The sequence below is a fragment of the Schistocerca nitens genome, chromosome 1 (genome assembly GCF_023898315.1).
Source record: "Schistocerca nitens isolate TAMUIC-IGC-003100 chromosome 1, iqSchNite1.1, whole genome shotgun sequence".
In the NCBI taxonomy this organism is placed as follows: domain Eukaryota; kingdom Metazoa; phylum Arthropoda; class Insecta; order Orthoptera; family Acrididae; genus Schistocerca; species Schistocerca nitens.
The window spans coordinates 54,879,135-54,903,191 of NC_064614.1; the positions used below are offsets into that span (position 1 = coordinate 54,879,135).

At 41.6% G+C, this 24,057-nt stretch overlaps 1 protein-coding gene across 1 annotated transcript in view; it reads left to right on the plus strand.

Moving 5' to 3' along the window:
* Positions 1–24,057, plus strand: part of LOC126241126 (rhodanese domain-containing protein CG4456-like) — a 178,867-nt gene that overhangs the window by 110,873 nt on the left and 43,937 nt on the right. Inside the window, exon 3 of the mRNA XM_049947979.1 lies at positions 16,171–16,330. Within this exon, the coding sequence (XP_049803936.1) occupies positions 16,171–16,330 (160 nt within the window). The remainder of the gene's footprint in view (positions 1–16,170; positions 16,331–24,057) is intronic.

Consider the following 24,057-nt stretch of genomic DNA (forward strand, 5'->3'; position numbering starts at 1 on the left):
CATCCACACACTGCTTCAGTAGTTTACTGTTGAACATCTACGAGCAGTAAAAGCCTAATAATAAGGTACATATGGAACAGACACTGTCATTGTTTTAACACATAGCCTAATTGTGTTACACTAATTTCACAGTTAAGTTGATGCATTTTGTTGTTGTTCTAACCAACACAGGTTTCTAGTCTGAAACTCAGCCATGGACTGACTGTCTCAGTACCAAAAATTGGACCCTTATATATCCTCACATTAACAGGCACCGGAACTGTACATTGTTTGATGTTTAATTTCCAGAAATTACAATTAAAACGTACTTCATTCAGTTAACTGAATACATAGAAAAATTCCGTCTTTTTTAAGTTTCTTCTACTACAAGGGCTAAACCGAATTTTTTATTAAATGATGAAATTAACAGATATAGTTATGCAAACAATACTTTTGACAAAATTGGTAATTACTTTGGAATTAATTAAGGGCTAACTTTGCTAACATGTTTTCGAATAGATCCTATAAGAATACTATTAGTTGTTCCTCCAAATGTTTATAATTAGTACAGAATTTATATTTGTTTATAAGGCAACAATAGACTTTGATTTATGAAACAATTACTGATTTCACCCTATAACAAATGTATTAACTAGGAATAGTCGAAATAAATGAGAAAATCAATTACATACATAAAACTAAGCACAAAATTAGATCTGGTGTTATATTCTTTAAAGCTAAGGGCCAACCTTTCTCTTTATTGAAAATGCAGATTATACTCATGTATGTTAATGGCAATTGGTTAAAAGTGAAAAAATGAACTTTTAAGGAGGCAGGTGGCAAAACTAGAGGGGAAGTAAAAAAAGTAAAAATATCCCAGCTTGCTTCATCACAATCTGCTATTGATGGATGCCATAGATTTCCCCTCCCCCCCCTCCCCCCACTGCCAGCCCCTCCCTCCACCACCACCTTCATGGCAGTGTGGAACTTGGGTAAGGATAAGAAAGCCAGTGTTGCAGTCAATAAGGTGGAGTAGTGGCCCGCTGGCATCAGGCGAGGAGATGTGTGAGAAGGAACCATTTCTCAAGCCCCGAAGCTGTGTGAAGTCACAGATCCCAGAAACTGCATAGTACTGTAGCCAGTGAGGAGACTCAGAGGTCAGCCCACCCGAGAGAGAGTGGTCTTCGGGTCTCACATCATAAAAGGAGGGTGTGCAATGAGCAGGACAGCAAGGCAACCTTTGTTGTCGATGGAAGCTGCACTGTTGTCTGTTGTGTCGACAAGAGGTGCCGACACAGTGTGTTTGAAGGGGCCGAAATGCACGCTATAAGCGCACGAAGGATGGCGTGAAGTCTGAAACAGGATACGTAATGAATGCTATAAAGAAAAGTACGTAGCTGCAGTAATACTTAACTTTATTCCATCATAGTTGTACATCGCTCTTGACTATACAAATGCGACTCTGTAGATACATGAAGTTACTAATGGCGCCTTGCTAGGTCGTAGCCATTACCTTAGCGGAAGGCTATTCTAACTATCTGCTCTGCAAATGAGCGAGGCTTCGTCAGTGTGCATCGCTAGCGACGTCGTTCGTACAACTGGGGCGAGTGCTAGTAAGTCTCTCGAGACCTGCCTTGTGGTGGCGCTCGGTCTGCGATCCTGACAGTGGCGACACGCGGGTCCGACATGTACTAATGGACTGCGGCCGATTTAAGCTACCACCTAGCAAGTGTGGTGTCTGGCGGTGACACCACATTGTCCTCATCAGTGTCATGCAGAAGCTGGAAGGAGTGAAGAGAGTGATGTGGGAGGTTGCTGAATCATTGAACGTGCATGGAGGAGTGTGGAGAACTAAGAAAGTGCCATCTCAAAGTTGGAGAGAGAGAGAGATCTTCAATGCAAACTGCAGATTTGTTGCCGTGAAGATAGCAACACAAGGGGAAGTGTGAGGTGATGACAGTATACAGATCATGCTGGGAGAGTGCACGTCATCTGGCAGGGAGTCATCACATGGATCACTGGCTTCAGCGGGTACACAGGGAGATGTGCACTCGGAAGACAACTGGTTAGCGTACACAGAAGAAGGGATGTCCATGGATAACATCTCAGAATTGGATGTTGACGGAGGCTCCTCATCGAGGCTCCAAGTCGGTTTAACTCAGTTAAGTGACACAGTTTGTTGTTTGCTATTGAGGCAAATTTCTGAAGTGTTATTCAGGCACTGGAGCACTCTGTGTGTGCTGGAGTAAGAAGGCTGTAATGCTGCCCAGACTGTGCTATCTCAGAGCATAAAGAACTCGCAGTGCTCTGTCTTTGTGCATTAACAGTCATGGTACAATGTGACCGCACTGAGGCAGAGTACAGATGTTTTCAATGTGCAGGTTGATGTACTCAACTAAGCTGGGGAGCTCAGCAAGAGAGATGAGCTCAGAGTCTTCGACATATGCTGCAGGGAATATCAAAGGCTGGGCATAGAAGATTTTGGCTAAGAAGGAGTTTAGGTCATCTTTAAAGGCTGTGCGGATGCTGATAACACCCATGGATGGCCTCTGACCAGGGGGGGGGGGGGGGTACAAGGTTGTGTGGAATTTGTTGACACCATACAGGATACATAAACACCTAAAGACAAGTGACTCAAATTCCCTTCCTTGGTCAGTTGTGACAGAAGAAGTACAAACAAAGTGGACAGCAATGTAGTGACAAAGGCTCCTGTCACCAAATTGGCAAATACATCTGAGAGGGGAACAGCCTACACCCATCTGCTGTCATGATCGATGGGTGCTTGTATGTCCCTAAAACCTCCTGAAGGAGCAAGAGGACCCACAAGGTCAAGTTTGAGAAGTTTCCAAATAAAAAGAGAGCTGTTCTTCAGCTTAGATCAAATGCTAAACATGTGTTATCAGCTTCAAAGAGTTGATCTTGCTGCAATTGCTATATATTGACCAACTGGGTTGTGATGCCCACATTAATTCATGCCACACTTTGTTGTGAGCTTCAGTTTTGTTTATTGCAGAGTACAACTGTGTAAAGTTGGCACAGTGTGTGCCATTTAGAATCGATTACATGTTAACTGATTGGCACAGGTACCACATTGATATTTCAAGCAAACCTGGTGTACAACAGTAGCTCCATATGGGCCTTATATAGGTTTTGCTACAGTGACATAATTGTTAAAAACAGAAATTTAAAAATCACAATCATTGTTGACAGATAACAGAATATTAAATAAGACTGAATAAATTATAAAATAAAATTACATTATAACTTCATTATAAAGCAGTCTCATTCAGAGTGAAAATAGTCAGATGCATATTTGTAATAGTGTATATTACGTTTTAGTGGATTATTCATAAAATACAAACATAAATTCTTGTGGGCATGTTTTCTAGCTTTAACCAAAATTTTGTTGTTTTTGTTGTGGTCTTCAGTCCTGAGACTGGTTTGATGCAGCTTTCCATGCTACTCTATCCTGTGCAAGCTCCTTCATCTCCCAGTACCTACTATAACCTACATCCTTCTGAATCTGCTTAGTGTATTCATCTCTTGGTCTCCCTCTACGATTTTTACATCCACATCTACATTTATACTCCGCAAGCCGCCCAATGGTGTGTGGCGGAGGGCACTTTACGTGCCACTGTCATTACCTCCCTTTCCTGTTCCAGTCGCGTATGGTTCGCGGGAAGAATGACAGTCTGAAAGCCTCCGTGCGTGCTCGAATCTCTCTAATTTTACATTCGTGATCTCCTCGGGAGGTATAAGTAGGGGGAAGCAATATATTCAATACCTCATCCAGAAACGCACCCTCTCGAAACCTGGCGAGCAAGCTACACCGCGATGCAGAGCGGCTCTCTTGCAGAGTCTGCCACTTGAGTTTGTTAAACATCTCCAAATAACCCTGTGACAAAACGCGCCACTCTTCTTTGGATCTTCTCTATCTCCTCCGTCAACCCGATCTGGTACAGATCCCACACTGATGAGCAATACTCAAGTATAGGTCGAACGAGTGTTTTGTAAGCCACCTCCTTTGTTGATGGACTACATTTTCTAAGGACTCTCCCAGTGAATCTCAACCTGGTACTCGCCTTACCAACAATTAATTTTATATGATCATTCCACTTCAAATCATTCCGCACGCATACTCCCAGATATTTTACAGAAGTAACTGCTACCAGTGTTTGTTCCGCTATCATATAATCATACAATAAAGGATCCTTCTTTCTATGTATTCGCAATACATGACATTTGTCTATGTTAAGGGTCAGTTGCCACTCCCTGCACCAAGTGCCTATCCGCTGCAGATCTTCCTGCATTTCGCTACAATTTTCTAATGCTGCAACTTCTCTGTATACTACAGCATCATCCGCGAAAAGCTGCATGGAACTTCCGACACTATCTACTAGGTCTTTTATATATATTGTGAAAAGCAATGGTCCCATAACACTCCCCTGTGGCACGCCAGAGGTTACTTTAACGTCTGTAGACATCTCTCCATTGATAACAACATGCTGTGTTCTGTTTGCTAAAAACTCTTCAATCCAGCCACACAGCTGGTCTGATATTCCGTAGGTTCTTACTTTGTTTATCAGGCGACAGTGCGGAACTGTTTCGAACGCCTTCCGGAAGTCAAGAAAAATAGCATCTACCTGGGAGCCTGTATCTAATATTTTCTGGGTCTCATGAACAAATAAAGCAAGTTGGGTCTCACACGATCGCTGTTTCCGGAATCCATGTTGATTCCTACATAGTAGATTCTGGGTTTCCAAAAATGACATGATACTCGAGCAAAAAACATGTTCTAAAATTCTACAACAGATCGACATCAGAGATATAGGTCTATAGTTTTGCACATCTGCTCGACGACCCTTCTTGAAGACTGGGACTACCTGTGCTCTTCTCCAATCATTTGGAACCTTCCGTTCCTCTAGAGACTTGCGGTACACGGCTGTTAGAAGGGGGGCAAGTTCTTTCGCGTTCTCTGTGTAGAATCGAATTGGTATCCCGCCAGGTCCAGTGGACTTTCCTCTGTTGAGTGATTCCAGTTGCTTTTCTATTCCTTGGACACTTATTTCCATGTCAGCCATTTTTTTGTTTGTGCGAGGATTTAGAGAAGGAACTGCAGTGTGGTCTTCCTCTGTGAAACAGCTTTGGAAAAAGGTGTTTGGTATTTCAGCTTTACACGTGTCATCCTATGTTTCAATGCCATCATCATCCCGGAGTGTCTGGATATGCTGTTTCGAGCCACTTACTGATTTAAAGTAAGACCAGAACTTCCTAGGATTTTCTGTCAAGTCGGTACATAGAATTTCACTTTTGAATTCACTGAACGCTTCATGCATAGCCCTCCTTACGCTAACTTTGACATCGTTTAGCTTCTGTTTGTCTGAGAGGTTTTTCTGCTTTTACACTTGGAGTGAAGCTCTCTTTGCTTTCGCAGTAGTTTCCTAACTTTGTTGTTGATCCACGGTGGGTCGGAACAGAAATTTTCGTTTTGATCTGTTAGGTAGTCTGAAATCTGCCTTCTATTACTCTTGCTAAACAGATAAACCTTCCTCCTTTTTTTTTATATTCCTATTAACTTCCATATTCAGGGATGCTGCAACGGCCTTATGATCACTGATTCCCTGTTCTGCACATACAGAGTCGAAAAGTTCGGGTCTGTTTGTTATCAGTAGGTTCAAGATGTTATCTCCACGAGTCGGTTCTCTGTTTAATTGCTCGAGGTAATTTTCGGATAGTGCACTCAGTATAATGTCACTCGATGCTCTGTCCCTACCACCCATCCTAAACATCTGAGTGTCCCAGTTTATATCTGGTAAATTGAAATCTCCACCTAAGACTATAACATGCTGAGAAAATTTATGTGAAATGTATTCAAAATTTTCTCTCAGTTGTTCTGCCACTAATGCTGCTGAGTCGGGAGGTCGGTAAAAGGAGCCAACTGTTAACCTAGCTCGGTTGTTGAGTGTAACCTCCACCCATAATAATTCACAGGAACTATCCACTTCTACTTCACTACAGGATAAACTACTACTAACAGCGACAAACACGCCACCACCGGTTGCATGCAATCTATCCTTTCTAAACACCATCTGTGCCTTTGTAAAAATTTCGGCATAATTTATCTTTGGCTTCAGCCAGCTTTCTGTACCTATAACGATTTCAGCTTCGGTGCTTTCTATCAGCGCTTGAAGTTCCGGTACTTTACCAACGCAGCTTCGACGGTTTACAATTACAATACCGATTGCTGCTTGGTCCCCGCGTGTCCTGACTTTGCCCCGCACCCTTTGAGGCTGTTGCCCTTTCTGTACTTGCCCAAGGCCATCTAACCTAAAAAACCACCCAGCCCACGCCACACAACCCGTGTAGCTGCTTGTTGCATGTAGTGGACTCCTGACCTATCCAGCGGAACCCGAAACCCCACCACCCTTTGGCGCAAGTCGAGGAATCTGCAGCCCACACGGTCGCAGAACCGTCTCAGCCTCTGATTCAGACCCTACACTCGGCTCTGTACCAAAGGTCCGCAGTCAGTCCTGTCGACGATGCTGCAGATGGTGAGCTCTGCTTTCATCCCGCTAGCGAGACTGGCAGTCTTCACCAAATCAGATAGCTGCCGGAAGCCAGAGAGGATTTCCTCCGATCCATAGCGACACACATCATTGGTGCCGACATGAGCGACCACCTGCAGATGGGTGCACCCTGTACTCTTCATGGCATCCGGAAGGACCCTTTCCACTTCTGGAATGACTCCCCCTGGTATGCACACGGAGTGCACATTGGTTTTCTTCCCCTCTCTTGCTGCCATATCCCTAAGGGGCCCATTACGCGCCTGACGTTGGAGCTCCCAACTACCAGTAAGCCCACCCTCTGCGACCGCCCGGACCTTGCAGACTGAGGGGCAACCTCTGGAACAGGACAAGCAGCCATGTCAGGCCAAAGATCAGCATCAGCCTGAGACAGAGCCTGAAACCGGTTCGTCAGACAAACTGGAGAGGCCTTCCGTTCAGCCCTCCAGAATGTCTTTCGCCCCCTGCCACACCTTGATACGACCTCCCACTCTACCACAGGTGAGGGATCAGCCTCAATGCGGGCAGTATCCCGGGCAACCACAGTCGTAGTCCGATCGGGGGATGTGTGGGACGAGCTGGCATCCCCAACAAACCCCCATCCGGACCCCCACAGCTGCCCTCCAATGCTAAATTTGTGATCCCTTGATGCCTCAGAACATGTCCTACTAACCGGTCCCTTCTTTTTGTCAAATTGTGCCACAAACTCCTCTTCTCGCCAATTTAATAATCATTTTCTAAATGTTGTGGATATAGCAGGATCCAGGTGTTCATTAGAAGATGCTAGGCTGTTAATGGAAGAGGCCATACCTATGCAATTTGATACAATTGAAATCTCACCCACTTCTCCCTCTGAAATTAGGAAAATAATAAACTTGATTAAAAGCAAAAACTCACATGGAATTGATGGCATTTCCAGCAAAATACTAAAAGCTTGTTCTCAACAGATAAGTAAGATTCTCAGCCACCTGTGTAATAGCTCTCTGGAACAGGGCATTTTCCCTGATAGACTGAAATATGCTATTGTTATACCTTTGCATAAAAAGGGGGATAGATCTGATGTCAACAATTATCATCCAATCTCCCTTCTAACAGCTTTATCCAAAATTTTTGAGAAAGTAGTGTGTTCAAGAGTAGCTTCACATACCTGTAAAAATGAAGCACTAACAAAATGTCAGTTTGGTTTCCAGAAAGGTTTTTCAACAGAAAATGCCATATATGCTTTCACCAATCAAATTTCGAATGATCTGAATAACTGAACACCACCCATTGGGATTTTTTGTGATCTCTCAAAGGCTTTTGATTGTGTAAATCATGAAATTCTGCTAGACAAGCTCAAGTATTGTGGCATGAGTGGGAAAGTGCACAAATGGTTTAATTCGTACCTAACTGGAAGAGTGCAGAAAGTTGAAATAAGCAGTTCTCCTAATATGCAAAGATCAGCACATTCCTCAAACTGGGGAACTATCAAGAATGGGGTTCCACAAGGGTCAGTCTTGGGTCCTTTGTTGTTCTTAATATATATTAATGACTTGCCATTCTATATTCATGAAGAGGCAAAGTTAGATCTCTTTGCTGATGATACAAGTATAGTAATCACACCTGACAAACAAGAATTAACTGATGAAATTATCAATACTGTCTTTCAGAAGATTACTAAGTGGTTCCTTGTAAACGGACCCTCACTGAATTTTGATAAGACACAATACATACAGTTCCGTACAGTGAATGGTATGACGCCATTAATAAATATAGACCTTAATCAGAAGCATATAGCTAAGGTAAAATATTCCAAATTTTTAGGTGTGTCCATTGATGAGAGATTAAATTGGAAGAAACACATTGATGATCTGCTGAAACATTTGAGTTCAGCTACTTATGCAATAAGGGTCATTGCAAATTTTGGTGATAAACATCTTAGTAAATTAGCTTACTACGCCTATTTTCACTCATTGCTTTCATATGGCATCATATTTGGGGTAATTCATCACTGAGGAATAAAGTATTTATTGCACAAAAGCGTGTAATCAGAATAATAGCTGGAGTCCACCCAAGATCATCGTGCAGACATTTATTTAAAGATCTAGGGATATTCACAGTAGCCTCTCAGTATATATACTCCCTTATGAAATTTGTTATTAACAACCAAACCCAATTCAAAAGTAATAGCAGTGTGCATAACTACAATACTAGGAGAAAGGATGATCTTCACTATTCAAGATTAAATCTAACTGTGGCACAGAAAGGGGTGAATTATACTGCCACTAAAGTCTTTGGTCACTTACCAAATACCGAGCGAGGTGGCGCAGTGGTTAGCACACTGGACTCGCATTCGGGAGGACGACGGTTCAATCCCGTCTCCGGCCATCCTGATTTAGGTTTTCCGTGATTTCCCTAAATCGTTTCAGGAAAATGCCGGGATGGTTCCTTTGAAAGGGCATGGCCGATTTCCTTCCCAATCCTTCCCTAACCCGAGCTTGCGCTCCGTCTCTAATGACCTCGTTGTCGACGGGACGTTAAACACTAACCACCACCGCCACCACTTACCAAATAGTATCAAAAGTCTGACAGATAACCAACAAGTATTTAAGAAGAAATTAAAAGAATTTCTGAATGACAACTCCTTCTACTCCATAGAGGAATTTTTAGATGTAAATTAAGAAAAAAATAAAAAAAACAATAAAAATATTAAAAAAATAAAAAAACGCAAAAAATAAAAAAATTCAATACTTCCTCATTTGTTATGTGATCTACCCATCCAATCTTCCACATTCTTCTGCAGCACCACATTTCAAAAGCTTCTATTCTCTTCTTGTCCAAACTAATTATCGTCCATGTTTCACTTCCATACATGGCTACACTCCATACAAATACTTTCAGAAACGACTTCCTGACACTTAAATGTATACTCGATGTTAACAAATTTCTCTTCTTTAGAAACACTTTCCTTGCCATTGCCAGTCAACATGTACTTCATTTTAATAAAAGAGTCATTTCAAAACTAAGTCTGGCAGACAGGATATGTATTGTAATTTCATAGTTACACTTGTGTTATAATTAGATTCTTTTCTTTGTTTTTTTTATTATACTGATAATGATTGATTTTTTTCTGATTTTAATTACTTCCAGATTACTTCTTTTTTAAATATGTTATTGACAATGATAGTAGCAGAAATATATAAATTTTAATGGAATAGAATGCTTTTAACTATTCATACTAATTACAGTGTATACTTGTGACATAAAAAAATATTATGCAGGTTTAATTCATGATAACAGTTCCAAAAATATAGTATTCCTAATATTGCCCATATTTGGCTATTCGTAGGATTGCTGTTGACACAGTATTTGCTTTTCAGTTAATTAATGTGAGTGAGGAATTGCTGGTATCAGAGTTTAAAAAAAGGGAAAGGTCCTAGCTGTTATGTTTCAAGGTGTACATGATGAACCGTCCTTTCAGTATTTCAGACCTCCTAAAGAGGGTTGAGTGTGATGAACAACCTTGCTATTCTGGCAAGGTAACCATGTGCATATTCAAAAGTGACTGTCAGTTTTTACTCCAGGCCGGACAAAATGTTCCATTATGATGCACGTGGTAGCCTTAATTCCTGTGTGTGCCTGGTTATGATTGGCTGCAAAAACTGTCATGAGAGGGACAGAGGGAGACTGAGACCTGGGAGTGGAGATTACCTGTAGAGGTATCACACATCACTGGACGTGAAGAGCTGGGAGACAGCAGGATACCACTGTCTATGCAAAGGTAGTGTCTTGTTGCAGATTTTGAATATCTGGTCAACTGTCTGCATGTGTGCTAGTTCGTCCAAGCTCAAGGGAGAAGAAATGACATGCAAATATGATATATAATCGGCAACTATAATGTTATCAGCCCCCCCCCCCCCCCCCCTCCTGACGTAGTGGACATCTATGGCATATTAACTAATGAAGTCCATATGATGGAAACATCATGGGGGAACATTGTTGGCAGGATTGCAGAGCATATCTGTGAGTAGTTTATGATCAGTGAATATTATGACTTCACATCCTTCATTGTCCTTGCGGAAATATCACAGCCTCAAAGATCGCAAGGAATTCCAGGTTGAATGCTGACCACTTGCATTGAGTAGAGGAGAGTTTCTTTGAGAAAAAATGGAAAGATAGGGTCATATCACTGATGTGTTGCTGAAGAATGACACCAATCAATGATTCACAAATGTTGAGTTTGATAGAGATGGGAGCATCAGTCAGTGGGTATGTGTGTAATGGAGTTCATGAGGGTAGACTTGAGAGAGATGAATGTGCAGATCATGTTGTCAGATCACTGCAATTTCTGTGCCCCAGAAACATTCTTGCCACCATGGTATCCATCAGTGGGACCTGGAGAGAAGCAGTGTGAGGTACTATCCAAGGAATCATTGCAGATCGCAGTAGGTCTCTGGTAATGGCAGGACATTGACAAATGCAGTGCAGTCTGATGTTGGATGGATTCCTACAATGGTTACAGTATGGCCAAGAAACATCGTATTTGGTTAGTACTTTAAGGACCTGTGTTAAGTGCTGCTGGTGTTCCTCAGTGGAACTGGAGTAGACAAGAATGTCATAAAGATGGGTATAGCAAAAAGGCAGGAGAAAAGTACAGAGTCAATAAACCATTGCCACAACTGACTGGAATTCTCGAGACCATACGGCATAAAGCAGAACTCAAACAAGCCAACAGTGTAATGGTGGCTGTTTTGGGTATGTCATTTTTGTACATAGGGGTCTCATGATAGGCTTTGTGACAGTCATACTAAAAATCCATGCACCATTGAGCTATAGAGCGAGTCTTATATGTGAGGAATAGAACACTGAGCTTGCAATAGTCCCCGCACAACCAGAATGAACTGTCCTTCTTAGGACAAGATTCGATTGCTGTCTGATGGACATGTGTTCATGAATGGCTGCTTTCATGTGGAGATGTTTCTTAGAGGTTAGCTTTTGGGCCTTGTCATGAGGGCCTTATTTAGTGGATAACCTATGGCAGGTACCATTTGCAGTCGTGCCATTGAGAGCAGTTTGAGTACATGGTGGGAACACATATGTATCAACATTATATAGAAGTGACTGATCACATGAAACATTGATAGTTTGAGTGTCACTGACCTGAGTTGTATGAAGCATGATTGGAAAGCAAGGAAGTGGCAGTTGCAGAAGCTGAACCTCCAACATGAAGCAGCCACAAAGTGGTGAGGTTGTTGACTGTGCAAAAACCACATGCCAGGTTGGTTGATGTGTGATGTGATAAGCTCAAATGGCTCTGAGCACTATGGGACTTAACATCTGAGGTCATCAGTCCCCTAGACTTAGAACTACTGAAACCTAACTAACCTAAGGACATCACACCCATCCATGCCCGAGGCAGGATTCGAACCTGCGACCGTAGCAGCAGCGCAGTCCCGGAAGCGCCTAGAACCGCTCGACCACAACGGCCGGCGTGATAAGCTGATGAAGGATGTTGTTGTTGGAGTGGAGGGCATCAATATTACAGTGCTCACAGATGATGGCTTGGGGGGGAGGGATGAAGGAGCCACTAATTTGTGTGCTGGATGCCTGATGAAGCAAAGTGGCCAAATGCAGACCAGGAGAGAGAGACTGAAATACTTAAGGAATTTGATCCTGAGGACAGGGCAATCCACATCAGCAACATGAAAGGTTTGAGGGATATGTAGCTCTGGTGTAAACTGGAGCCAGAGGTCAGTGGAACTGTGGACAGTGATGTTAGAGTTGTTGGCAACGCAAAGAACTAGCATTGTATGGAGAAGCCTCAAAGGAGTGCAGGAGGTGCCGAGAGGGACAGGGAGGAATAAACACTGGCATCTGCCCTGGTGTCAATCAGAAACATGAGTTTGGTGGCAGAGTCCGAGATGTCTGCTGGGAGGAGCTACTGTGTTGGATTACTGATGTGAGTAATGGTGCACTGTAGCTTTGCTGCAAGCATAAATCAGCCCACGTGTTAATTTTGGGAAAGTGTAGGGGGGATGAGAGGTCATCACCACATTTGCAAAGATCAGATGGTACCAGCACAAACGGTATGATGTTTCAGGAAAGTTGGGGGCTGGAAGGGGGACAGCTGAGGACAGAGCATGAGGTGCCAGAAGCAGTCTACCAGTTGGCAGAGGGAGGTGGCATGTTGAGCTGCAGCAGGTCATGTGTGACCTCTACCAGCCGGGTGTGGAGGTGATGGACAGGAAGCAGGAGTGCTGTTACCAGCCCTTAGAGGTAGGCAACAAGCCAGCCATAGGGAGAAGCTGTCAGTCACAGATGATATTCAATTCCAATGTATTTGCAGAGTGCTAAAGTAACTGATGTTGCAAGTTAATGGGAAGTCTGATAAACCACAGTGTCAACAAGGTGACATTAGGCATGTCCTCTGAACCAGCCTGCACTCAAAGTTGCCTCCACAGCTGCGAAGATGTTCTGTCTTGAAGTTGTACCTTGTCGATGATGTTATGTATCATCACCTGTGGTGGAGGATGCAACAGGTGCTCAACAATGACAGACTTAACAGTGATGTATTTAAATTGAGTAAGCAGGTGGAGAACCAAATCACTAATATGGTCTATATGATCATGGAGATGGCTATAGGATAAATAAAATGAGCATTATCACTAATTATTCCATGAATGGTGAAGACGTTCTCCACCAAAGCAAGCCATGTTTTTGGATTCACTTTTTGCCACTGGAGAAGTTTGGGGAATCTGCTTGGAGGAATATGCTGTAGTGGAACAGGGTAGGATGTGGAGACAAGTGAATGTTGAAGAGAGACGTAGTTGCGGAGGGATGCTGTAGGCAGTGGAATTATGAGTAGAGCAGCGGATGAGGTAGGTAAAGGGTACATGCACAAAGTGCAGATAAACAATGCTCACAGGCTGCTGAGGTAGTGAAGATGGAATTGGTGGTTAAATTACCTGATTTGACAATGTGGCTTCATGTTTAAATTGCATTTACTTAGTTCGGATAGGCCAAATAAGCCTGCAAACACATGTGAGGTAGTGGCATGAGTAAATGTGCTTCCTGCCATGGCAGCATTAGCCAATTGAGGTTAGGGACTGGAACCCCAGTATGAAGTAAATGTAAATGTGCACACAAATCCAGGAAGTGCAGTGAAGACAGAGTTTTTGCTTCACAGTCTAAGTTTACTGTATGAGCCTGGAACATAGAGTTTGAGTCACAATGGGGTATGTGATCCATTATTTACGGGTCCTGATGCAAAACCGGTAACGCACACACATATTTCTTGGGTGGAAGAAACAAATCAGGGTCACCAATATGGGAATGAGGCACTATACTTGGTGAACATAATGATGTGCCACCATATTCTGTAACAAAGCATATTTATTAGGATACATTGGTGTTGTTGTTGTTGCGGTCTTCAGTCCTGAGACTGGTTTGATGCAGCTCTCCATGCTACTCTATCCTGTGCAAGCTGCTTCATCTCCCAGTACCTACTGCAACCTACATCCTTCTGAATCTGCTTAGTGTATTCATCTCTTGGTCTCCCTCTACGATTTTTACCCTCCACGCTGCCCTCCAATGCTAAATTTGTGATCCCTTGATGCCTCAGGAAATGTCCTACCAACCGATCCATTCTTCTAGTCAAGTTGTGCCACAAACTTCTCTTCTCCCCAGTCTATTCAATACCTCCTCATTAGTTGTGTGATCTACCCACCTTATCTTCAACATTCTTCTGTAGCACCACCTTTCGAAAGCTTCTATTCTCTTCTTGTCCAAACTATTTATTGTCCATGTTTCACTTCCATACATGGCTACACTCCATACAAATACTTTCAGAAACGACTTTCTGACACCTAAATCTATACTTGATGTTAACAAATTTCTCTTCTTCAGAAACGCTTTCCTTGCCATTGCCAGTCTACATTTTATATCATCTCTACTTCGACCATCATCAGTTATTTTGCTCCCCAAATAGCAAAACTCCTTTACTACTTTAAGTGTCTCATTTCCTAATCTAATTCCCTCAGCATCACCTGACTTAATTCGACTACATTCCATTATCCTTGTTTTGCTTTTGTTGATGTTCATCTTATATCCTCCTTTCAAGACACTGTCCATTCTGTTCAACTGCTCTTCCAAGTCCTTTGCTGTCTCTGACAGAACTACAATGTCATCGGCGAACCTCAAAGTTTTTATTTCTTCTCCATGGATTTTAATACCTACTCCAAATTTTTCTTTTGTTTCCTTTACTGCTTGCTCAATATACAGATTGAATAACATCGGGGAGAGGCTACAACCCTGTCTCATTCCCTTCCCAACCACTGCTTCCCTTTCATGCCCCTCGACTCTTATAACTGCCATCTGGTTTCTGTACAAATTGTAAATAGCCTTTCGCTCCCTGTATTTTACCGCAGAATTTGAAAGAGAATATTCCAGTCAACATTGTCGAAAGCTTTCTCTAAGTCTACAAATGCTAGAAACGTAGGTTTGCCTTTCCTTAATCTTTCTTCTAAGATAAGTCGTAAGGTCAGTATTGCCCACATGTTCCAACATTTCTACGGAATCCAAACTGATCTTCCCCGAGGTCCGCTTATACCAGTTTTTCCATTCATCTGTAGAGAATACGCATTAGTATTTTGCATCTGTGACTTATTAAACTGATTGTTCGGTAATTTTCACATCTGTCAGCACCTGCTTTCTTTGGGATCGGAAGTATTATATTCTTCTTGAAGTCTGATGGTATTTCGCCTGTCTCGTACATCTTGCTCACCAGATGGTAGAGTTTTGTTAGGACTGGCTCTCCCAAGGCCGTCAGTAGTTCTAATGGAATGTTGTCTACTCCCGGGGCCTTGTTTTGACTCGGGTCTTTGAGTGTTCTGTCAAACTGTTCTCGCAGTATCGTATCTCCCATTTCATCTTCATCTACATCCTCTTCCATTTCCATAATATTGTCCTCAAGTACAGCACCCTCGTATAGACCCTCTATATACTCCTTCCACCTTTCTGCTTTCCCCTCTTTGCTTAGAACTGGGTTTTCATCTGAGCTCTCGATATTCATACAAGTGGCTCTCTTTTCTCCAAAGGTCTCTTTAATTTTCCTGTAGGCAGTATCTATCTTACCCCTAGTGAGATAAGCCTCTGTATCCTTACATTTGTCCTCTAGCCATGCCTGCTTAGCCATTTTGCACTTACATTGGTAGAAAGTTATAAATCACTTACAGTCAGTTTGGCAAGAGAAAATAGATTGAATCAAAGGTGATATCACTGAGCTTTGCAGTAGCTTAGGCAAACTCATGACTGTGGATCCACTATTGACAGTCAGCACAAGCACTTTTGTTTGGCATCTATATTATATATTCAGTTTTCCTAAAGTAATTAATGTGAAAGTCAGGGTGGTTCCTTTAAAAAGAAGATGGCTTGTTTTTTCCCCCATACATGACCTCATTATTGATGGCCCCCTCAAATGTAACCTTCTGCTATTCGTTCAGACAGATAAGTTCCATGTAAAAATATGTTTTAAGACTGCAAACTATATGACATATTTTTAAATTTTTTTCCTGAAAATTAAAATGAAAGATACAATTAAATATTGTTCAGTACTTTTTAACACTAATTCATGAAAATGTATTTCTTTCAGTAAATGAATATGTTACTGCTATGAAGGTCCCAGATAAAGTATTTAAAAAGAAATATGGTTTTGATAAACCAAGACCAGAAGATCAAATTGTTTTTGTCTGCTCTACAGGAGCAAGAAGTTACAAAGCTCTGAGAGCTGCTCTTCATTTGGGCTACAACAAGTAAGAATAAAAAGTTATTTGTTAAAGAGATTTTAATATATTTTCCACTATGATAAATGAAGTTACTTATGCTGACGCTACCTGAGCAGAGCTAATGTAGATACTGAATTTGAGTTTTCAAAACTTTTAGTTGTTTATTCTTCCTTGAAATAGAACTCATTAACAATCCTCTTATTTATATAAATATTTCCTTAATCTTTTCTTATTTTGTATCTCCTTCCCTATGAGACAGAATAATTATTGTTAACAAATCCAGAGATTTTATGTTTGCCTATTTTCTGTTGGCATGTGTTTCAATACTGTGTGTGTGTGTGTGTGTGTGTGTGTGTGTGTGTGTGTGTGTGAAGGGAGGGATGTTGGAAGGGGAGGAGGCAGTGCTCATATGCATACCTTTCCAGTACTTAAGGTCTCTTCTTTGCCTCACCGTGTCGACTTGAATATGACCATCCTGTTTCGAGTTAAGCCTACTTATATCTATGGCATTAATCTTTATTAGTAAACTGTCAATGGCAAGAAAAGCATTTCTGAAGAAAAAGTTGTTAACATTGCGTATAGATTTAAGTGCCAGGGAGTCGTTTATCAATGTATTTGTATGGAGTGTAGCCATGTATGGAAGTGAAACGTGGACGATAAATTGTTTAGACAAGAAGAGAATAGAAGCTTTCGAAATGTGGTGCTACGGAAGAATGCTGAAGATTAGATAGGTAGATCACATAACTAATGAGAAGGTATTGAATAGAATTGGAGAGAAGAGAAATTTGTGGCACAACTTGACTAGGAGAAGGGATTGGTTGGTGGGGCATATTCTGAGACATCAAGGGATCACCAATTTAGTATTGGAGGGCAGCGTGGAGGGTAAGAATCATAGAGGGGAGACCAAGAGATGAATACACTAAACAGATTCAGAAGAATGTAGGTTGCAGTAGGTACTGGGAGATGAAGAAGCTTGCACAAGATAGAGTAGCTTGGGGATCTGCATCAAACCAGTCTCAGGACTGAAGACCACAACAACAACAATATAAATGTAAGATGTAATGGATTTCCTGCCTCATTATAGTAGACCTAGTAAGTCATAAATCATTGAACTCATTTCTACATCTTATATCCACTAAGTCTTCAATTGAGGAATGGAACAAAGAACATAGATATGTCACAATGTAGAGAAAGACATTGCTACTTACTGTTAAGAAGACAGGTTAAGTTGCAGACCGGCCAGTCTGCAGCTTACCATATCTTCTTTACGGTAAGTAGTACTCTACCTTTTCCTACATTTCCGATATTCCTACCTGGATTTTCCATTGTTTGAACATAGATGTGTTGTATGTAAGTCTGTAAGAAAATATCAATACTAGTTTCACACACACTTCATGGCCTACAGTCCACATGTCAACACGAATTTTCTATACAGTATCTTGACAAATAACCTGCTTGTCTGTAATCTGCAGTGAGTACAAATAATCAGTCTGTAATGTAATAGTGCCTATCCATGAAATAATGTGACTACGTATGTTAATAGTTAATACTCACATGTATTGTTTATTGTTTAAACCAGATCCAACATTTATCTTATTCTCAGTAGCATACATTACTTCTTAGCCAATGGCTGCATCAGTATGTAGTAGAAGCTTGCCTCTCCTTAGGAATACTACTAGAGTATCAAGAAAGACATAAGAGATGTAACTGGTTTAGCCAATAAATGATCTTCATGAGCAAATGACTCATGCTCCATGCAGGTAGTGGTAATTTACCCTCAACATAAACACTGTAAGTATTTTGAATACACAGACAGAAAGACTGTATGATGTCAGAGTAATCACTGGGAGATTTTAATTCCATAAACTACTGGGAGCATGCTTCTAGAGCAGTCTGAATTGTAATGACCACATAAAATTAATCACAGTTAAGGCAGATGCCAGACTGAAATTCTTTGAAAGAATCCCCAGAAAATGCAGTCCATCAACAAAAGTAGTAGTTAACAAAACACTTGCTGCTCACCAGTGTGGGATCTATACCAGATACGACTGATAGAGAAAATTGAGAAGATATAAAAGAAGAGCAACATGTTATATTACATATTCATTTAATAAGTGTGAAAGCATCAGGGAGATGCTCAGCCAACTCTGGTAGCAGACACTGCAGGAGAGGCATTCTGCATCACAATATGATCTACTGTTAAAGTTCTGAGAGCATGCTTATCCAGAAGAGTAAACCAATATATTGCTGCCTCCTATGTATATCTTGTAAAAGACCCTGAAGACAAAATTAGAGGGATTGGAGCTCATGTGGAAGCTTTCCAGCAATAGTTCTTCCACAAACTTTACACTAGTAGAACAGGAAAGGGGGAAAGAGACAGTGGTACACAAAGTACCCTCCACCACACACTGTAAAGTGAGTTGCAGAGTATAGATGTAGATGTTGATGCAGAACAAGAACATGAAAGTAACAGTCCATGCGTGCTGTTTTCTCACATGTTCACAATGTGAAATAGTCCCTAGTAACATTACTTAAAAGAATGCTAATTACTCCCCTGCCATTTATGTAAAACACTTCTCACTCTAAAAAATCTTGTTTTTTGTAATTGCGACATATGTACATGACTGGGTTAAAAATGAACACCAATCTGCAGTTTAAGACACATATATTATATTTCTATAAAAACAATCCAGTTTTAGAAGCACTTTCTGTCTCTTGGAACAACAAATGTTGTGCAGGCCCTGTATGTTCACTTACAATGCAAGCATCATCTGTTATCTTATGTAGATGACAATTAACAATGTAAGATTGACACTTCCACATCCATTTGATACAAGAATTTAGTCTAGTTGCATAACTCTAATCACACTCACATGAAGTGAAATGATCATTCAAACATTAACAACAACTTTATAATTTCTGTATAGGTTCATGTGTAGTAGTAATCGCACTTAAATGAAAATTGTTATGTATTGGGGTTTGTTGCAGACAGATGAAATGGCAGTCAAGTAGACTAGAAGTAATAACACATTTATTCAGGATACAATAAGGGAAGAAATAACATTATCAGGCAACTGTACAGTATATGCAGGTTACAGGAAGACATAGTATTTAGCAAGTAACCACTCATGGAGTTAGTAGATGAGATATCATCTGGCTGATAACTCCATTGAAGGGTATGACTGAGCCCTAATACTGAGGTGGAGTCCAAGACCAAGGTCTATGAGTCAGTGTCCCCCAAGAGAAGGATTTGTCAGATTGGCAGAAGCTGACACTAGTCGGGAGGTACCGGTACTCCAAATGAGGCACCATGGAGCTGTCAGCACAATTACCTGGTGTTACATCTAACAATGACTGACTCATCAAAGGCTGTTCATTGGCCTAAGTACTACATAGGCAGGGGAACACAGTGTGAACTATTTCCAGGCATGTGACTTGTGGAAAGAAACAGCCCCACTCTGTCTGCAGCTCCTGCTGTTGATTGAAATGCCTCCTGTCAGCATCAGTAACACCTGAAGTGGTGTCAACCTGAGCTCACAGCAATAACAAGTCACTTTGTTATTATTGCTGTTGTGCTAATTTGCTACCCAAAAACTGTTCCGGTGCAAGTGGTCTGCAAACACATGTGCCAGAAGTGGACATTACTTGAGACTAGACCACCCCTGGACTCAGTTGTGCAAGCAGTTGCTTTCTGGTCAGAGAGTAGGTGTGAATATTGCATTCCTTCTTCCTTGTGGAGATGATGAGGGAGCCAACTTCTTAATAGCCAAAGATATTGCATTCCCTTTCCCCTTGCAAAACCTGTACCCTCTCCCTCCTGTGATGAAAGAGAGAGATGGTGGCATCCACCAGATCCTGGAAGGAGCGGCATCGACAAGTGTCCACTGTGGGCATGGTGCCTCCCTTGGGTGATATGGTATGTCCACTTGTGTCCAGAGAGCTAATGGCAGCTGGAGTCCAGACCTCACAATTGGTACTCAAGGTGTAGAGGTGTTGCCAGATGGACATTATGGATGGCTCAGGAATGACAGTGAAGAGCAGATTGGGCAAGAATGGGCGTGACCGAAAAAGAAACAGATTAAGAATAGGATGTCATAGAAACATGATGGCAAAGGGTCATGGGAGGTGTCTCAAGGAAAATGTAGGAGGAGAAAGGCACAGTGCTGGAGGCATCCATTGACTGGAAAACTGTTGAAAGGTCCAATGTGAAGGAACATGGCAGGAAAACAGGAAAGTGCTGGAAATATTGGTATGCTAACTGCCAACTGCTGGATAGTGAGTATGAGGATGGACAAGAAGAGGGTGCAGTGCCACAAGAAGTGGTCTGAAAAGCACTTGCTGCTGTGGCATACGCAAGGGCATGGAAGAGAAAAGGATAAGCTGGGTAAGTGGCCCATTGAGTGCTCAACACCATGGTATGTGTAAGGGAACAGAAAAGTAATAAATAAGTGTTGGGTAAGGAACGAGGAATCAAGGTTCTGGTGAGCCAAAGAGGCTGGTGGAAGAGGATAGTACATTGGAGGTGCCCACTGAGTGTGAAGTCGCACCAAGCAATTGATCCTTGGAGCCCTTGGGGCGAGTCGTCATTCAAGGCCAAATGAACCTGGAGGCTGGATGACCATGGAGTGTGGATGACACTATGACTCTGGAAGTGAGATTACCCTGGAAGCTGGATGACCCTGTAGGCTGGTTGATCCTGTGGGGTGGTAGACCCAGGAAGGACATACCATGGCTGCAACATGCAGAGGCAACAGGAAGCAGCAGCAGGGAGGAGGGTGGAATCAGAATCAAGAAGAGAGATCAGTGCAAAGATAGGGCATGGTCCAAAATGCTACCAGAGCCATGGAGCAAGCATAGCTAGCAACCAAAACCTTCACAAAACTTGACCAAGGTCGAAAATGTAGCATTTTGTTGCAAAACCTTGTATGCAATTTGACTGGGAGAATCAACACTTGAGCCAACAAAAAATTTGAGGTTATGTCACTAGTTACTTTGTACAAGACAGTGGCACCCACGAGAAGAGAGCCTGCCATGGCTGCAATATGGTGATGCAATAGGGAGCAGCATCACATGGCAGGATGGAGCGTCACCTGGATGAGAGATGACATTGGAAATGCTATGATTGTCAACTACACAGATATTGGGACAAGAGTGGGACAAAAAACATTGGTTACCCTCAGCACAAATGATGAAAATGGACAAAGAAATGTGGAAACTGCATTGCCAATGATGGAAAAGGATGGCATGAATGTGGAATGACTTTGCCAATTATAAAATGTACACTGCTGAACTGTTGAGTGACCAATAGCTCATGTCATGTCTCTTGGAACACAATCTTTGGTGTGAAGGGAGTGCAGCATACTTACTGCGAGAGCTGTTGAGGCTCTTTCCAGGAGAGGCAGTCACTGAAGCAGAATGGACAGTGCAAGTCTGCAGGGAAACAGGCTGGCTGTTTGTTCTACCACCCATGTGACTTTAAGTTGGTCTGGCTGAGCATCTTCTGGACACAAGGGACGTGTGCCAGAGATGGGAGTGGACACATTATTCCTTTGGCCAACGTGATATGGAGGCAAGCAGTGAGTCATCATTATCCATTCATGTCCTGGTGCCTCCAAGTTTTTCCATTGTTTGTCATCACTCAGCAGTTTTGTATGCTCAGTGAGCTACTTTTAGTCTGTTGCTTTGGTGCTGAGACCACACGGCATTCATAAAGACTGATGTCGCTCCCTCCTAGGAGCATGATAATTGTGACTGGTTTGCTTCCTGTGCATGTTTGTGCCCTCCTGCTCCTATATCAGGCTCGGTTCAGCCTCCTGTTGTTATTGTTCCCTCTCACTGTGCCTGGACAGATGATTTGAGGAGTGTGTCACTCGTATCAAAGCATAATAGCACCCATTTGATAATTGTCATAGAGCTGTGATTTGATTGTGTGTCATTGGGGTTTTGTAAATTTCTTTTATGTTCAATGTGTCATTCATGGCATCCAAAATACTTTTCTTTTGCCTGGTACATTGTGCGCTAAATCACAAAGTTGCTTTCTTTAGTTATTTGGAGCCTGTTAGCTTATGCGTCTTACCAGGGCAAATCTTGTAGTAAATATTTTGGTGGGTTATAGTTTTGAAGCTAAATATCAGTTGGCCACTGAACTTCTTTACTGCTAGAGACAAGTTAGTTGCTTTGGACAGTTACCTTCTTATCTTTTAAGTGCCTTTTCACAACTGTTTCATCTATGCTGCCAACATGTAACCTGATGACTTAGTTTTTACTCGTTTTATTTAAAAATTGCTTCTCTGTTCATCAGGGTATCATTGTAATTTTCTGCCTTGGGGCATGTCCCCACTGTTAGCTTGGGAAAGGAGGAGTATGTTGAACAGTGCATCAGGCCTGCTCTAAGCAGTTTCAGGTCCGTTCATCCTGACCATATTGCCCGACATGCACTGGCTTCATATCAAACAGCTTTAATTGTTTTTGCTTCCTTTTAATGAACTCCTTTTTTAGGTAAATTTGAATTATTTGTCATATTTTAATCAAACACACTGCAACAAAGCAAGCTGGGATATTTTTACTTCCCCTCTTGTTTTGCCCTCTGCCTCCTTAAATTCTCTTCTTCACTTTTAACTATTTGCCATTAACATACAGGAATGTAATCTGCATTTCCATTAAAGAGATAAGTTGGTCCTCAATTTTAAAGAATATATTACCAGATCTAATTTTATGCTTAGTTTAAATAAAATAGAAAGAAACATTCCACATGGGAAAAATATATTAAAAACAAAGATTCCATGACTTACCAAATAGGAAAGCGCTGGTAGATAGGCACAATGAAAAAACACACAAACACACACACAAAATTTCAAGCTTTCGCAACCCATGGTTGCTTCGTCAGAAAAGAGGGAAGGAGAGGGAAAGATGAAAGGATGTGGGTTTTAAGGGAGAGGGTAAGGAGTCATTCCAATCCCGGGAGCGGAAAGACTTACCTTAGGGGGAAAAAGGACAGGAATACACTCGCACACACACACACACACACACACACACACACACACACACACACACACACACACACACACACACACACACACACACACACACACACACACATATCCATCCATATGTGTGGATGGATATGTGTGTGTGTGCGAGTATATATCGATCCATATGTGTGGATGGATATGTGTGTGTGTGTGTGCGAGTGTATACCTGTCCTTTTTTCCCCCTAAGGTAAGTCTTTCCGCTCCCGGGATTGGAATGACTCCTTACCCTCTCTCTTAAAACCCACATCCTTTCATCTTTCCCTCTCCTTCCCTCTTTCCTGACGAAGCAACCGTGGGTTGCGAAAGCTTGAAATTTTGTGTGTGTGTTTGTGTGTTTTTTTATTGTGCCTATTTACCAGCGCTTTCCCGTTTGGTAAGTCATGGAATCTTTGTTTTTAATATATTTATGCTTAGTTTTATGTATGTAATTATTTTCTAACTAATTTCAACTATTCCTAGTTAGTATCTTTTGTTATAGAGTGAAATCAGTAATTGTTTCGTAACTTAAATTCTATTGTCAACATATAATGAAATATAAATTCTATACTAATTATAAACATTTGCAGGAACAACTATTAGTATTCTTAAAGGATCTATTTGGCTCTATTCGAAAACATGTTAGCAAAGCTGGCTCTTAATTAATTCCAAAGTAATTAACAGTTTTGTCCAAAGTATTGTCTGCATACTTTTATTTGTTAATTTCAAGATTTAAACAAATAATTC